The 15908-nt window shown below is 40.3% G+C and overlaps 1 protein-coding gene across 3 annotated transcripts in view; it reads left to right on the forward strand.

Annotated features, from left to right (window-relative positions):
• Nucleotides 1–9230, forward strand: part of INPP5A (inositol polyphosphate-5-phosphatase A) — a 436884-nt gene extending 427654 nt beyond the window's left edge. Inside the window, exons 13-16 of one of the 3 annotated variants that reach the window (XM_030569985.1) lie at nucleotides 2125–2236; nucleotides 7373–7441; nucleotides 8804–8840; nucleotides 8986–9128. In XM_030569985.1, coding sequence (XP_030425845.1) covers nucleotides 2125–2236; nucleotides 7373–7441; nucleotides 8804–8840; nucleotides 8986–9035 — 268 coding nt within the window. In that variant the 3' untranslated portion in view covers nucleotides 9036–9128. Of the gene's footprint in view, nucleotides 1–2124; nucleotides 2237–7372; nucleotides 7442–8803; nucleotides 8892–8985 lie in introns of all 3 variants that reach the window. The other 2 variants (XM_030569986.1, XM_030569984.1) reach the window with 2 other exon arrangements.
• The last annotated feature ends 6678 nt before the right edge of the window (nucleotides 9231–15908 follow it).

Here is a 15908-nt window from a genome sequence, read left to right on the forward strand (position 1 = left end):
CCAAGTCAATGGATGAACAAAGTTAAGAAGGAAACATGGCCTGACTGACACCTGAAAATCTGCAGTTTGGCTCATGTGTCAGGTATTTCTTGTACTCAAACATGTCTGTCTGGATTTGGCCTAAACATTGTCCCATTAATATTTGCTACTGCTGTAATCGCACAAAGAGGAATAAAACTTAAAACAATTAGGAGAAATAAAGAGCCATTCTTTTCAGAATCCAGTGGCATTCATTCTCCACTACAACATTTTTATAAAACATTACCCTTTAGATGTTTAGAATATGGGCTTTCATAATCAGCTTTTATGAACAACTAGGCAGGTCAAATAGTGGACTTAACATTTTGAAACTTTAATAGTTTTTTTCAGAAGGCATAATTTTCTTGCTTGCTATTCAACTATTTATTTATTTATTTATTTATTTATTTATTGCCAGACAGTTCCTATTAACAACACTCAGGAGCAGCAGAAAGAATATTAAGCAACATAATGCCATTCTATCCATTCTGTGTTATTGTTTTGTTGGCTTCATAGTAGAGGTTAGAGCTAATAACTTTTCCTTTGCAGTTAGGGTGACCAGATAGCAAGTGTGAAAAATCGGGACAGGGGGAGAGAGGTAATAGGAGCCCATATAAAAAAACCACCCAAATATTGGACTGTCCCTATAAAATTGGGACATCTGGTCACCCTATTTGCAGTTTCCCTGTTTTTTTTCATTAGGGCTGAACGTTGATTGTGCTGGCTGTAGATGGTGACGGTAGAGTTGCCAGATGGGTAGATAAAATTTGACTAAAACTGAATTTTAAAAGGAGTGGGGGGATGAAAATTATATAAAAAGGAACTAATGGGTATCTTGTGATGTTAAAGTGCAGCAGCTCCCTTGCTCATTGCTTGCAAATATGCCTAGGCAATATAGTAATGTGAGGAAGCTTCATTAGATAAGCATCTATATTGAATTCAAAGAAAATACACCCACCTATACCTTCCATCTTATCTGCTTTATTCCAAACACCTTTACCAACGAGACAAAATATATGTGTGTGCTATTACTGTGACTTCAGATTGAGCTATGGCATTTTGTAAAGCTTTTTAGTCTTATTTCCCCTTGTTTTCATTTGCCTTTTGGTCATTATCTCCCCCTGCATCACCAGCTGCCTGTTCTTAAAGAGAAAGCCCACAGCCATCCTTCCCCTTTAGCCATCAGGGAGCCCAGAAGATCAGCCAGAGTTCACCTACCACTTGGATTTGTGTGGGTAGATCTCTGTATTTCAATGAAGTCTGGGCCGCTGTGGGGTTTTCAAGTCTCTGACTCTGTGTCCTGTGTAATTCCTGAAGTAGTTCCCCCTTGAGGGAGTCATTCAAAGGAAATTCAGTGAGAAGAACATCAGTTTCCTGAGTTCTTCCCCACGTTAATTTATACCCCAGAGTCATGTGCAATGGTCTACTGTGTTCAAAGACTTTGTTCTTGCTTTAGTCTTCTCTGTTGTTGTCGTTTATTATTGTAGAGCTTAGAAACCCCAGTCATAGACCCCATTGTGCTAGGTGCTGTACAAACACAGAACAAACAGCCAGGCCATGCCCCAAAGAGCTTACAATCTAAGTATAAGACAAAATTCAGCAGATGGATCTCTAAAAATAAGAGCTTATTTTCTCTCCCCAAAAAAATCGTCAGGTGCGAGGTCAGAGTATGGTGCTTTGAGATTTAAAGGGAGATGAAGAAAAGTTTTTAGATGAACACATAACTTTTTAGACTAAAATGAGTTTATAAGGATGAGGAGCGAAATAGAAGTAAACTATGACTGTTTCAAAAAAATAACAAGTCATGGATTTTTATTAAGGGCCAACTCCTCTGAGGTGGTAAGCACCTTTCTTTCTCATTGAAATCTAAAGGGATGAGTACATTGAGCATTTTAAAGGAATTGCTCAGCATCTTGCAGGATTGGGCCTTAAATTTAGGAATGGGAGGGACGTGTATTAAACAGGTACATTTTGAAAGAACTGACTTTTGCAGGTTTTAAAAAAAAAGACATGGTGCAGATTGAGCCAGTGGCTATTAAAGCTGCCTTGCAGAAAGTTAAAAAGTCAGGCTGGTTGCTGACAGATGTTGCACTGATTCTTTTCCAGTTATCCATACAGTGAAGATTGTAGCCAGGGAAAGCAGTACATGAATACTAGATGTCCAGCTTGGTGTGATAGAATTCTGATGTCACATTCAGCCAAGGAACTGATTCTAAAAGTAAGTACACCCATGTGATCACATCATTTTCTAGTTATTTCTTCATTTATCTTCAACATAGCATTTGTTTTTGTTTGATATTTCTTTCCTCTCCCTGAATTCTTAACTGTCCAAAGTAAACCCCAGCGATAGCTGAAGGCAGCAACACCAAAGCATAATCACATTTTTCCCTTATACAAAGCTTTTCATCTGAGGATCTTATTGTTTTGCAAACACTGTGCAAATAAGTTTCATAACACCTCTGTGAGACATAGAATCCTCTGATTTCAGTGCACAGTGATAAGCCTAATTTTGCCAATGCCATAGCAACAACGTAGCTCAAGAATTTCCCAGTTTTCCTCCCCTCCCTTCCTCCTCCCTGGCCATTTTTTGCTGTTCAGATACTGAGCCAGATCCTGGGATCAGACCAAACTATACACTTCACAACAGAGTAGAAAGGGAACCTTGGTATTCCCCTTATCCTGTGTGTAGGACTGGTCCCTCAGGCCAGGTTACAGCAACCTGAATGCTGTCACAATTTACACATGTTGGAAATGGGCCAAAAACCAAAACCACATAAGGAGATCATAGGGGCATCCCATCCATGCCTCTTTGCTCTTACCATGCCCCATTTTCCTGCTATGCCAGAAGTGGGTGTGAGGGACATGCTAGAGCAGTGGTGAGCAACCTACAGCACATGGCCTGTCAGGTTAATCCACTGGCGGGCTGCGAAATAGTTTGTTCACATTGACCATCCGCAGGCCTGGCCGTCCGCAGCTCCCAGTGGCCACAGTTCACCATTCCCAGCCAATGGGAGCTTTGGACGGTCAATGTAAACAAATTGTCTTGCGGCCCACCAGCGGATTACCCTGACAGGCCGCAGGTTGCCCACCACTGTGCTAGAGTGTCTGTGCTGTGACTTTCTACCACATTACTGTGAGGTGCTGTTCTTGGGGTTATTCCAGAAGGCTTTATTGACAGATTGTGATGGCTGTGCAGTCACAGCAGCTTCATAACACCCATGAATCTTGCCTGCCTTCTTCAAAAATGTCTTGGCTTGACAAGCTTATTTAAGACACAATGCTCTGTGTTTCTTTGTTTTTCTGCATACTAACATGTTTTCTTAACAGTCATTTATTACAATAGGTAGGGTTGGAAAATAAATCCTCACGCTAACTGGCTCTATGCTTTTGTGTATGTGTGTGTGTAGTACTGAAACATTTCAGACTTGATTTCTTTATGTTTATAATCTTCTCTCTTTCCCTCTCTCATCAGTGTTGTATATCTCATGATAATGTTTGCTTTGCAGTAAGCTAAATAATTACAATCAAAAGATAATTCACTGAAACATGAGACTATTTTTTCCATAGCTACTCAAGTTTCCATCTCTTGAAAGCACTTCTTCTCACGTTAAACTCTAAGAAATGCTGGTATTAACACCTTAAATTTTTCACCAAACCCTCATTCAGGGTGAAATTCACCCCTCATTGCAACTTGGTTTGTTCAGGGAAATTCTTGAGGTCTGGTGAATGGAATTCACCTCCTTAACTTGGGGACAGGCTGTGGCTATGGTACAGCCCCTCTGTGACTAATCCTGTCACAGGTCTGGAATAGCATTTTAAACTATTCTGTATCACCTATATAAATGTTGCCAGCCAATGGCTCCACAGAGATTCCAGATTTCCATCCATGATGGCCTTTTGGGGGCCAGGATAGGGACCTCCTTCATGTGCTAGCAGCCCCCATTGTGGCTGCTCTGTCCAAGGCCCTCCTATATAGCCACAAAGCTGAAATAGTGAAAAGGGCCCTATGCACCTGGATTGATTTAATCTTTTAATTGGTGGTTAATGCCATCAATGAGCTCAAGATAAAGGCAATATTATTCTATTTATTATGCACAATAACTAAAATGTATATAACATCTGAATACTATGGAACCCCAGTATTCAGTAGGAAAGCAATACCGGGAAAACAGAGTAGCCAAACAAGAGGTAGGAACAGAGAATGAACTGGATATGAGCTTTCCATGCAATATTGCAGCTTAAAAAGTCAGTGGAAATTTGGGCTGCATATGCAGAATCATATACCAAAGAAATGATAATTTTGCATGTCTATATGACACTGGTAAGACAGTAAATACAATATTACATATACTTCTAGACACCCATGGAATTCTCCATAACAAAGGACAGAGTGACCAATGAGGGAAGATTTTAAAAATTAGCTATGAATCAGAAGAGATATAACTGTGTATAAATGTTTGAAGGGTGAAAACACCACAAAGAGAGGAATTGTTTGATTATACTAGGGAGTGTAATCAAATGTAATGGAACAAACTTAAACATAGGAAAATGAAGGCTGTAACAATGAGGTCAATTGGCCTGAAATAATCTCCATAGGGAAGTGGCAGAAGTTCACTTGGAGCATTCAGGGCTGAATTTTCAAAATCCTTTTTAATCAGGTGTCTGCAGTTTTGTATTTGCAAATTTTGGGCATGCTATTTTGGATATGGACTAAGATTTCTGCGTACAAAAATTACAGAGGGAAATTAGAGCCACATTTTCTGCTGAAGTAAATTGCACAGCTGCATTAACTTCACTTTAGGTGTTCCAGTTTACACCAGCAGAGAATAAGGTTCTTATCCAGCTGTAGTCACTTGGAAATTTTGGCCCATAAAACTTGAGCAAAGCAATAGAAAATATACAATAGGGAAGAGTACTGAATTGGTGGGGGAAAGAAAAAGATGTTGTAATAGGTCTAAGTCATTTCTAAATTTCTTGATTGTGTGCAGCAAACTATATTTGCCTTCCCACTGACTTCATATCTTATTTCTTTATAATGGTTTACAATGTGCACTATTAGAAATATTTGAATCTTAAAAAAAGGATCAGTGAGGAAACCAAAAGCACACTATTAGACTATACTTAATTGCAAGTCTGATACATTCTTATACTTTAAATAGCTGTGTATCTTTAAAAATTAGAGACAAAGAATTTCTTTGGTATAATTAGTTGTTGAGAAATTATTATGCATTGTTCTTTTTATTTTAATGTGTTAGTGCTTTGTTATAGGTATCTGAAAAATTGCTTTTCAACTCTGGCCGACTTATCTCTTATTTCAAAGAACAAATTTTAGTAAATTGGCACTTTCTGAGTGCTTTGTGGAAAAAGGAGTAGTGTGTGCAAATTAGCACACAACACAGTATGTTCAGCTCCACACACTAGGCGTTACAGATTGTACAGACATGGGGCTGTAAACAGCTTTCGTGCAACATCATCTATCATGCTATGGTCGGTTACCTCACCATCATGTTATTTTATGCTTCCTGAGCCCTAAAACACCAAAGGTTGCCCACTGCTAGAGAGTTGCGTTGATGCCTGATAGCATGCAGTAATGAATGCTCAGCCAAGTGTATATTGTTTCTGCTTGTGCGCTGCTGTAATTTGTTTATCTGTCTAAAGATTATGCAGTTGAAAATCCACAATTTTATGCTGCCTTTGTAAATTATCAAGTCGCTTTTGATGAATGTATCTTCACTTCTGATGGTAGTGGCATTATGATCTTGAAATATTGGAAAGTGCTCATGCATACAATGCATAAGGTTATGTTTTTATATTTTTTGGCAGACAACCATGCTATAAAGTAAATCTGACCTTAAGCTTCCTTACTGCATTAAAGATAATTCAGTTTTAACTTTATAGTCCTAAATGCTGCTGTTTATATAAAGTTCTTGCCCAGTCAAACTTGACTGATTACAGATGAGAAAATCTTGACTGTTTCATACAAAATAAATGAGTATTGTAAACTATTTTAAAGCACATCTGTGATTGTATTAGAGACTTGCCAGTGTGCAGACTCCAGATTTAATTAACTTTCAGGAATTGTTTAGTATAATAAGAAATTGTAAGCCTCTCTGTGTGTTTATTCCTAAAGGGTTGTGCTAGATAAAATAGGCTGTCAAAATCACACGTTCAGTGTAAATGGCAGAAAGAGGAGTACATTCTATTATTTATTAAATCATAGCTTCAAAGAGAACAAGTGCATAAGAAGGAAGTTCAACATAGAGTAGAATGAAGGCAGTTCACGGGTCTGGCTAGAGGAATACTCTCCTTCAGTTGAGGCTGGTTTTTCTTAAGATATTCTGAATGCTCTTTTTATTAAAGGAAAGTATCTAATAGAAATAGGATTCTTTTGCTTTCTTCTTTCATAGCTAAATATTCTAACTGTTTTGTACAAAATATGCAACAGCTGTTTCTACTTATTTAACTTTACATAGTTGATGCAATAACACAATAGGGTCCATGGCTAGGGCTCTTAGGTACTCAGGTAATTCAACTAATAAAGAATAAGGATAAAGGATGTGTTAATGTTTCTGCTTGTACATTTAAAATACTACTGTTTGGGTACATAAGACTTTTTTAATGACAATGTGGAATTCCGTGTTATTCCAAGAGCGAGAGTCATGTCCTATGTAATTCAGTAAAAAAATTTCTGAGCTGTTCCTAAAAGAGAGGACTATGGTGACACCACTTGCTGCGTTTCACTGACACAAGATTTGAATGTAGCTATAACTTAGGTCTTGGCTACACTGGCGCTTTACAGCGCTGCAACTTTCTCGCTCAGGAGTGTGAAAAAACACACCCCTGAGCGCAGCAAGTTACAGCACTGCAAAGCACTAGTGTAAACAGTGCCCCAGCGCTGGGAGCACAGCTCTCAGCGCTGTAAGCTAATCCTCACGGGGAGGTGGAGTACCTGCAGCGCTGGGAGAGCTCTCTCCCAGCGCTGGCGCTGCAACCACACTTGCACTTCAAAGCACTGCCGCGGGAGCGCTGTATGGCAGCAAGCGTAGCCATACCCTGAGGCCTTAGTTTCCACATCTTAAATATTAGTTGCTAAAAGTTGTTAAAGCCCTAAAAGGCTGATTTGTGAGTATTTTATGTGGAGATTTCTCAAAGCTTTGCAATGGATATTTAATGTAACATTTCTACATATGAGCCTATGTAATCTTTTTTCTGAGGAGCCAAGCTGAATATGCCCTCACTAAGAAATCTTGTTGCATGTTCTTACTGAACTTCCATTCATGTAACCTTTCCTTACTTAGTTTTCTATGAAATCTGAAAAATAGCTGAACTGATTAGTCTTTTTTTTTTTAATTAGTCAGAAAATGATGAGAAGATAGTGATTTATGACCATATTGGGCCAAATGTCTGCATGGGGGATCACAAGGTAATTTAACTCAGTGTTACCGTATTGTATTATACTGTGTTTTATTAGGAACATAGAATGCATATATTAATTTCTGTTCCTTTTATATTGAAGTCAATTATTTTTTCCCTTTTTTATTTTAAACTAGATGCTTTGGAAAATTTTATACAAGTCAGGGGTAAATTCAGCTGAAATCAGCAGAAATTCTATATTAGATACAAGCACAAGTTTCAGGAAAGAACAGGATAATGTTCCAGAATGCAGCATAAAAACATAATATAATTTGATAGCAGTATGAGCAAATATATCTGTATTTATAACCTTACCTAAATAAAGTGCCCATGAAAAACTTTAGTTTCACTTAGTTATCTAGATTGTTTCCTGAATATAATTGTAATTAATCTGGTGTCTAGTTGACTAATAGAATAATAAAATGCTGACAGTACCATATATAAGCAACAGGTAAGAAAAAGAATACTTGGCTCTATGCCAGTTGTTTTAAAAGATCAAAGATGATAAAAACACAAATTTTAAGTAACCCGTATAGTTAGCTATTTCTCTTCTGAAGATACCACAAACGGGAACCACAGTTAGAAATATTTGATCAATAAAGCACCTGTTTTCTTTGAAAATCCTATAAACAACTAAAAACATCTCTGAAATTTTAAGACTCACTATCCATGTAAAAATTCAGTTAGAAATCTGAAAACTATACTGCAATATCATTGACAGAGGTACTGCAGTAGCTCTTGAATTATGATTTTAGGAATGTAATTGGATACTTAACAACTCCTCTTTGTGAGCATGTGTGTGTATATATATATATATATAAATGATGATTGTAAAAATAAATAAATACAAATTTACAAATATAGTATTTATTTATTTATTTATAGTCGTCATTTTTGTGGAGGTAGCACAATCTTTTTCAAAGGAAGTAGGGATCTTACTGTTATACTAACTTGTTTGATAAAATTAAAAGTGCAGTATCCTTCGAGAATAGAGTAATAGCCAGATTGGATAAAATCATTTTGATTTCTTTTATGACTGATTTATTTAACAAACATCCTCTTTCAACAGAGTTAATATTATGACAAATGAAATAAGGTGCTACGTAGGGGGTTCAGTCCTGCTTCTATTGAGATCAATGGCAAGATTCCCATAGATTTCAGTAGGAGCACAGTATCGGGCCAATAAGTGGCTGTCTTCCTGAATCTCTTGAGAATTGTAAGATTACAGTAATGAAGGAAGTCTAGATTATTGCATGAGTTTGTCACTGGTTATAGATTGAGTCCTACTCTGTTTGAAATAATCATTACAAAGTGTTTGATCTCTTTCTACCTTTCAAGTGTATAACCCCTATTTCTCCCTAACTTGCTGCAGCCTGTGTTCCTGTCCTTTCGAATAGCTGCTGGGGCAGGTAAACCTATTGCAAATGTGCACAAGTGTTGTGTCGTGCAGTGATGTGGTGGTAAATATCATTTTTTTCCCCTTTGTTTATATTTTCTACATCATTTCCCCTTTGTGTTTATTTTTCTTTTAAAAAAATGCCAATTCTGCAACAGGAAAAAGATGCCCTCGAAGTGACAAGATCTTTCGTGAGACCACCCTGTAGCATGGAGGAGGAAAAAATAAGCAGTATACTGAAATGCATAATCCTAACAGCTGTATTGATAAATCAAGTCTTGAGTGCCACATTTTTAGACTGCTGATCGTACACTATGCTTCAGCATTGGACTCTGTTCGGGAAAAGCCTCACATACCTCACTGTCTTGTATGTTCATGTGACATCAAGTAGAAATGTGGAATTATTTTTTTTTATATATATATATATATATATATATATATATATATATATATATATATATATATATATATATATATATATAAAATGTCACGGTTCTGTTGCCAAAACTCTAATAGACAGCAGAGATGTTCTGTATTTTAGATTTCACAATTTTCAACTTTTAATAAGTGTTTGTCAATGTGGAAAAGCTACTTTAGCACATTTTAAACTTTTAAAGGTGTCATGCCTAATGTTATATATCTTTACCATTTGGGGGTTTTGTACATTGGATTATATAGATAGAGATTTTGATGGTTTTAAATGGTATTTTCTTCATTGACCAAGGCTTATGGTTTGTTTTAGATTTAGAATTTTGTTTTGTTTTTCATTTTTTTATAGATTTTTTCTCATGTTATTTACTATTCTGCCATGTAACATGGTTTTGAATCACACAGCAGCTGCTTTCTATACATACATATGTGTGTGTCTATATATATATATATGTGTGTGTGTGTGTGTGTATATACACAGATATATAAATAATTTATAAACCTTACCAAAACGTATGCTAAATGTACTTTCCATTATGACTGCTTGAGAGTGCCATATCAGCAATTAGTGTTGGAGTCTAGCAGTTTTAGTTAAGTGTACATCAACAATCAGCATTTATAAAACAAATAATATATAGCAGTGCCATCATCAATACAGATATATAGTATACTATATAGCACATATATTAGCAGTTTCACTTTGTTACTCCTATAATACCTTCTTTCTAAGTACTATTAAGGACTGAATGTGAAGTTTCTAGTTAGGTTTGGGTGTACCTTTCAAGAATTTTGTAAACTGTTTTTGTCTGTCTTTTGTTACTGTTTTATGGTGCCAAGTATTGTATATTAAAACAATAACAACATGGGAGAAGAAAATTAGAAGTCTGTTTCAGATAGCATCTGCACCCAACACAGACTGTATTTATACAAAGTGTTAGCGAAAAGGACTGTAAATTTTCTTAGTTAGTAGCTTTGTGCAACCTGCAACATTACCTTGTTATGAACATTTTTCTCCCACCACTAAGTACAACATTAAAAGGTGATTAGAGAGTCTGTTGATGAAACACAAATGTATGTTTTATTGATTTAATTTAGAACACTACAGAGTTCATGGACTGTGTGATGGCATTAGATTGATGCTTGATTTTGGTATAAATCACTACCATTGAAAATGATTTGATGTCCGCTTGCAGAATTTGTTTTCATGATAATACAGTCTGGGTTTGTATTAAGTATTGTTGTTCATAGGGTTTCTGCAGCTCTGTAATGTCAATGTGCCATGTTGCAATATAACCACCCGGTAATTCTATTTAACACGAATAGAGATTCAACTCATGGTAACTTTGAAGGCCTTTAGAAATGAGTACTCTGGTTCTCAAGCAATAAATCTGATCGTAATGAAAAATGACTGTGTCTGTCCCTTTAATTTTGGGTGTGAAGATTATGCAGAAATATGAAGTTGTCCTCTTAATTTTCAGCTAATTGACTCTATTCTTTTTTTTGTCTGAAAACCTAGGCAGATAATAAGTTGCATTTTTGTGTATACATTGAAACACAATACAAACTGAGAAGAAGATATTTAACAGACTGATTGCACTTTAAAATGTGGGATTCTTTTATTATCAATTGTTAATCTGACTATAACAGTGTATTTATAGCTACTCCTAATATACCAAAACCACCAGGATCTTTAAACTGCTAGCCCCTGATCGTTTTATAGATACTGGTCTACATGCTCTTTCCTGAGCTCTCTTGTCATAAAAAATAATGCTGCCTCTTAAAAAAAGGGGAAAAAACTAAAGAGTTCTTTATATATATCGACTGGTTAAAATAAGAAACTGTGGGACCATAAAGAATTCTAAGGCATCTAAAGAAGAAACAGCTATACAGAGTACCTATTAGGGTAACTTGTTGAGTCGAGAAATTCTCAACAAAATTAATTCAACAACATTCATAAAATGCTATTTCAGTGTTTAAAAAATTGGAGGCATGATCTCTCAAATGTGTAGGTCTGATGTAGTAAGTTTTAAGAAAGATCCCTAATAGGAATTCCTCTTCTTGAATAATATCTTGAAAGCCTAATAGTTTGTGGTAAAATATTTTGTATTTACCTAAGGTTTTCTATCGAATTACGCATTCACTGAATTGTATGTTCTCCCCTTCATGGCATTAACGCTGCTAAAGTCACAGTATTCATTAAATACTAACTTCAGTAGGTAACCTCTTTTTTTTTTAATATGCAGCATTGATTGTATAATTATTGTGTTTTAATCTGAATATGGATTTCTGCAGTGGAGAATTTAGCTCTAGTGGGACTATTAATTTAATATTACAGAATATAGACTGTTCGGATCAGGCCAATGTAGCGTTGTGTTCCCAGCAATCCCGTTATAGTTAGTAGAAATAACAACAGATTGTTATGGATGGAGAGGTTTAAATACCTCTTGCTCTTGGTCAGTTTGATGGGTTAAAAGCTACCTTGATCTATAGAAAGATACAAATAACTGAATATATTTTTTCTGGGAACCTTGAAGCTCAATTAATTAAAAATAAAGTTGGCAGAGGAACAATTGTAAGAATTCAGGCTGGCTTCTTAACTATAGGAGGTTTTATAATCCTGTCACTTTCCCTTAGCAATCAATTAATATGCTTAGATTTGTCCCTGTAGTTCCAGTTGTAATGAAGCAGGCACTATCCTTCACATTCATGTGTATTCAAGACACACTGGGGCCAAATTAAGGATTTTTCTGAACTTGATTTGTAAATATAGACAAATAGAACCTGGTCCTTCAAACCTTTATTGTCTTCAGTGGGACCTTTCGCCTGAATAAGAATGTACAGGACTGCTCCTAGAATAATTAGCTGCCCTGACAGAAAGACTCCGATGCATTAAAAGTCAGAATGAAATAAATCGGCCTCCTCCCAAACCCTGAAGTGAAACCCCCTGAATCTTTGTGTGAACATTCTGAGGCAGCTCCAGCCAGTCACCAGAAAGCTGATAATTAGGGCTGGTAGGTGGCTAAGCAGCTTCTGCGCTGAGGAAAGAAGAGATCAATGTGTCCCAGTAAAGTGAAGTAGCCTTCTGGAATTTTAGCTTTTCTGTCTTTCCTTTGGAATGGTGTTGCCATCTGAGAAGTAAGTGCAAAGGTGAAATCCCATCAGGCTCTCTGAAGAGGGATTGCAGCTCTTTCCATCAGGTATTTATCAAATTGGAAGCACATCAAAGTATGAAACATAAGGAAACAAGGGCTGAAAGATCACAGTAAACAGAGTAAATATGAAAATATAAGAGCAAACAGTACACGTTGGGTACTTGCCTTCTTCAGCAGCAGCCCTAAATTTCTTCCCTGATCAGGCCACATTTACAGGGGACAGGATAATGTATTAATGAACCTTTACCCTTTCTACAACATTGTCAATTAAAGACAACATGGGGAATAATGTTAACCTGTCAAAAGAGGGCTGCACTTGTGGTATATCTGAATGATATGTCTAATTGACTATTTTGGGTAAAGAAGTAAACTATCCACAGATAAATGGCTCCTACTGTGCAGTTGATCTAGCTGTAGCAGGCTTGCTAGGAAAGGGTGGAGAAGGGCAGGCTCTGGGCTTAATTCAGCCACCTTTTAGTGAGAGAGGAAATGTGTTTTTAAGTTAACCACTGTATCGCTTCTTTCTAACATTTGAATCAATTCACTCTTCTATTTTGGGAACCTCTCGTTTCTCAATTACCTGATAAGAAGTTAGTGTCTTGAGAAAATACTTGGCTTTCAGTTTTAAACACATTGTTTGAGGTCTCCCTTGTAATGCCATTTTAGGTGGTTTATTAGCCATGGAAAGGGCACTAGCCGCTCCTAGACATGGTCTGCCTGGCATTGGCCACAGCGTGCTTGCCCCTCAGCTGGGGACATTGCCCAGCCCTCCTCAGCGCTCAGAGAAACTGACAGACAGGGGGCTTTGCAGTACACGTTGAGGGCCTGCCAGCTCCTCTAAAGCTGCAGATCCTGCTGTGACCTCTGCGGTGAGGGCCGAGTTAAGATCTTTCGCTCCGCCTGGTTTGGATGGAAGCAGACAAAAGCTGCACGCGGTCTTTTCCCTCCCAGCTTAAAGGAGTGGTTACCCACCGTGCCAGAGCAGCTGGGGAGCTTGCTCCGTGCGCACAGGCGTGGGGGCGACTGGCCTGCAGGCTGCAGCCAGGCGTCTTCCTACAAAGGGAGCTTGCTGGACCTGAGAGGTCTCCGAGCAGTAAGAGCGGCCACAGCCGACGTCAGCCCAGGTCCCAGCAGCAACGGCCTGTGCTGAACAGACGGGCCACGTGGGACACTCAAGAGGCCGCTGAGGCTCTCCCGGGGTCGGGCCTGAGCCACTCCGCGGCCTTTACTCGGGCCGGGGCTCCCAAGGCAGTTGTGCCGGAGCGAGGCCCAGGGCCTGGGCGGGGGCATGACAAGTGCTGGGGGGCCAGGCTGGCTCCGGGCTCCGCTGCTCGCACTGAAAACACAAACCCCCCGGAACCACGTGTCGCCTCCGAGCCATCAATCTGCTCCGCTGTCAGAAAGAACCGAGAGCCGCCCCTCCCCCTGCTCGGGGCCGGCGGGGAGCTGCGGCGCCCAGCCCCCGGGCAGGAGAGGCGGCCGCGCCAGCTCTGGGCTCGTTCCCCGCCCCAGGAGAGGGGCGCAGGGAGCTGAATCTGCCCCTGCCGGAGATCCGCGCAAAGCGGCGGCTTCCCCCCCTTCCCCGGGTCGGCGGCTGAGGCCGGAGCCCGGCCGGGCGCTGCTCGGGGGGCGCGTGTCCAGGGCCCCCACCCCGCTGCCTGTCCTGCGCCGCGGGAATCCCCAAGCCAGGCGGGGAGGCCGCCCGGACCCAGCCCCGCGCGTCTCCTGGGGCGGCCTGCGGGGGTCGCCGTCTGCTCTAGAGACGCCCCTGCCCGCCGGCGCAGAGACCCCAGCGCTGGGCTCGGGAGGCTGCACCTCCCGGGAGGCTCCTGCCGGCGGAGCGGGACGCTCAAAGGCTCCCGCGGCTGCTCGGCTCGGGAAGGGCGGGAACCGGCCGGGCGGCGCAGGCTCGCGCTGGGCACAACTCTTGCTTTAGCGGCGGGGCCCAGTTCCTGCTGCTGCTGCCTGGGGGTGGGATGTGAAGAGATTCACGAAGGGCCCGATCCCACAGGCATCGCTCAGTCAAAAGCCCAGTGGGCCGCGGGCGGGGGCCCAAACGCCAGCACTGAGCCAAGGCGCATTTAGCCGTGGGGTCTCACAAGAGGCGCCTGTTACGATGCTTTAGACGGTCCGGCTTTAATGCTGGAGAAACCCCTTTAGTTGGAGCTAAAGCGGTGGCAGACACTGCTCCTATCCAAGTGGCTTCCTTTAAAGTGATCAGGGACTGAATCATCGCAGGGAAAACTTAAGGACTCCCGGTGTTTGGAAACGAGTTTTCTTTTCTTTTTTTCTGGCAGCCTGGCAAGTAAAGAAGGGCCCAGCTTGGCTTTTCTGTGTAGCCCATTGCATTTGCTCAGCTTGCAAAACAGCAGCTGAGAAGCAGAAAGAATGTCTCATTCATTAAAAAATACAACAACTGACAATGAAACTGGCCTGGACTCTTAAGGCCCTTGGATGCTCACAGAGCCCAGTTACAAAAAGCGAAAACCCTGCTGATCATGTCCTCCTCACGAAGCACTCACTGAACTGTTGTGGGGGCATCTTTCTCCCCCCTGCAGGTTTGCTGCGGCTAGTCCTTTCCTTCCTAACCACTTCTGAATTGTCCACACCAAAATTTTACATATTTTGTCAAATAATCTGTGTCCTCTAAATAAAAATCACCCATTAGCTGGAAAGACAGAGCTGCTAGCTTTCACTGCCCACGGTTTCCGATAAAGATAGTACCAAAAAGAAATACAATAATTCCTATTTCTACCGTTCTACTAGTAAGATCAAAAAGTTGGCCCTATAAGCTTCTGCCTCTGGGATGGTGTCAAGATAACAGTGGGCGTTAAGCTATTAAGAGCCTACGTGAATCTAACAGATGCTTACCACTTACTGTTGGAAAAACAACGTCTTATACTGCATCTCCCTCCCTAGAAGATAGCTGTTAAATACGTCGTTTGGTAGCTGCTTGTAGGGTGTTTTTGATTATACATAAAAGAAGGAGAGTTAATACACCCTCCTCCTTCGGAGTACAGATACATTGGAAAGATAGGTTGCTTCTTTCTTTTGATATGTGCCAGGGACACATTTTAAGTTTTGCAACTTGTGTGCGCTCTGCCTTTAGCAGTCAGGAATTGTGGTGTTTGGTGCATTCACCAAAGAAAAACAGCCGAGCTTTTCTGCACAGGTGTGTGACGATGAATGTAAAACATACATAGTGGACATAACTCGTCCTCCCGCTCATGCCATCCTGGGAATCTGGGCTCCTCTTTCTTTCGGGGTCCGGTGTGATTTTTCCCTTCTGTGCCCGACCCAGGTGCACCCTTCGCCCCCCACTTCCCCTGGCTCGGCTAAGGGAACTCACATTTGCTTACTCGATTTTAATGGAATATTTTTTCATGGCCAGGGAGACCATGAAACCGCGGAAAGGAACTTCCTAGTTCTTGGCAAGCCAAACCTGAGCAAGCCCCTTCCCCCACGGGCCTGCTTTCTCCAGCACTGTGCTCCGCACGTTC

The sequence above is a fragment of the Gopherus evgoodei genome, chromosome 7, assembly GCF_007399415.2.
Source record: "Gopherus evgoodei ecotype Sinaloan lineage chromosome 7, rGopEvg1_v1.p, whole genome shotgun sequence".
In the NCBI taxonomy this organism is placed as follows: Eukaryota; Metazoa; Chordata; order Testudines; family Testudinidae; genus Gopherus; species Gopherus evgoodei.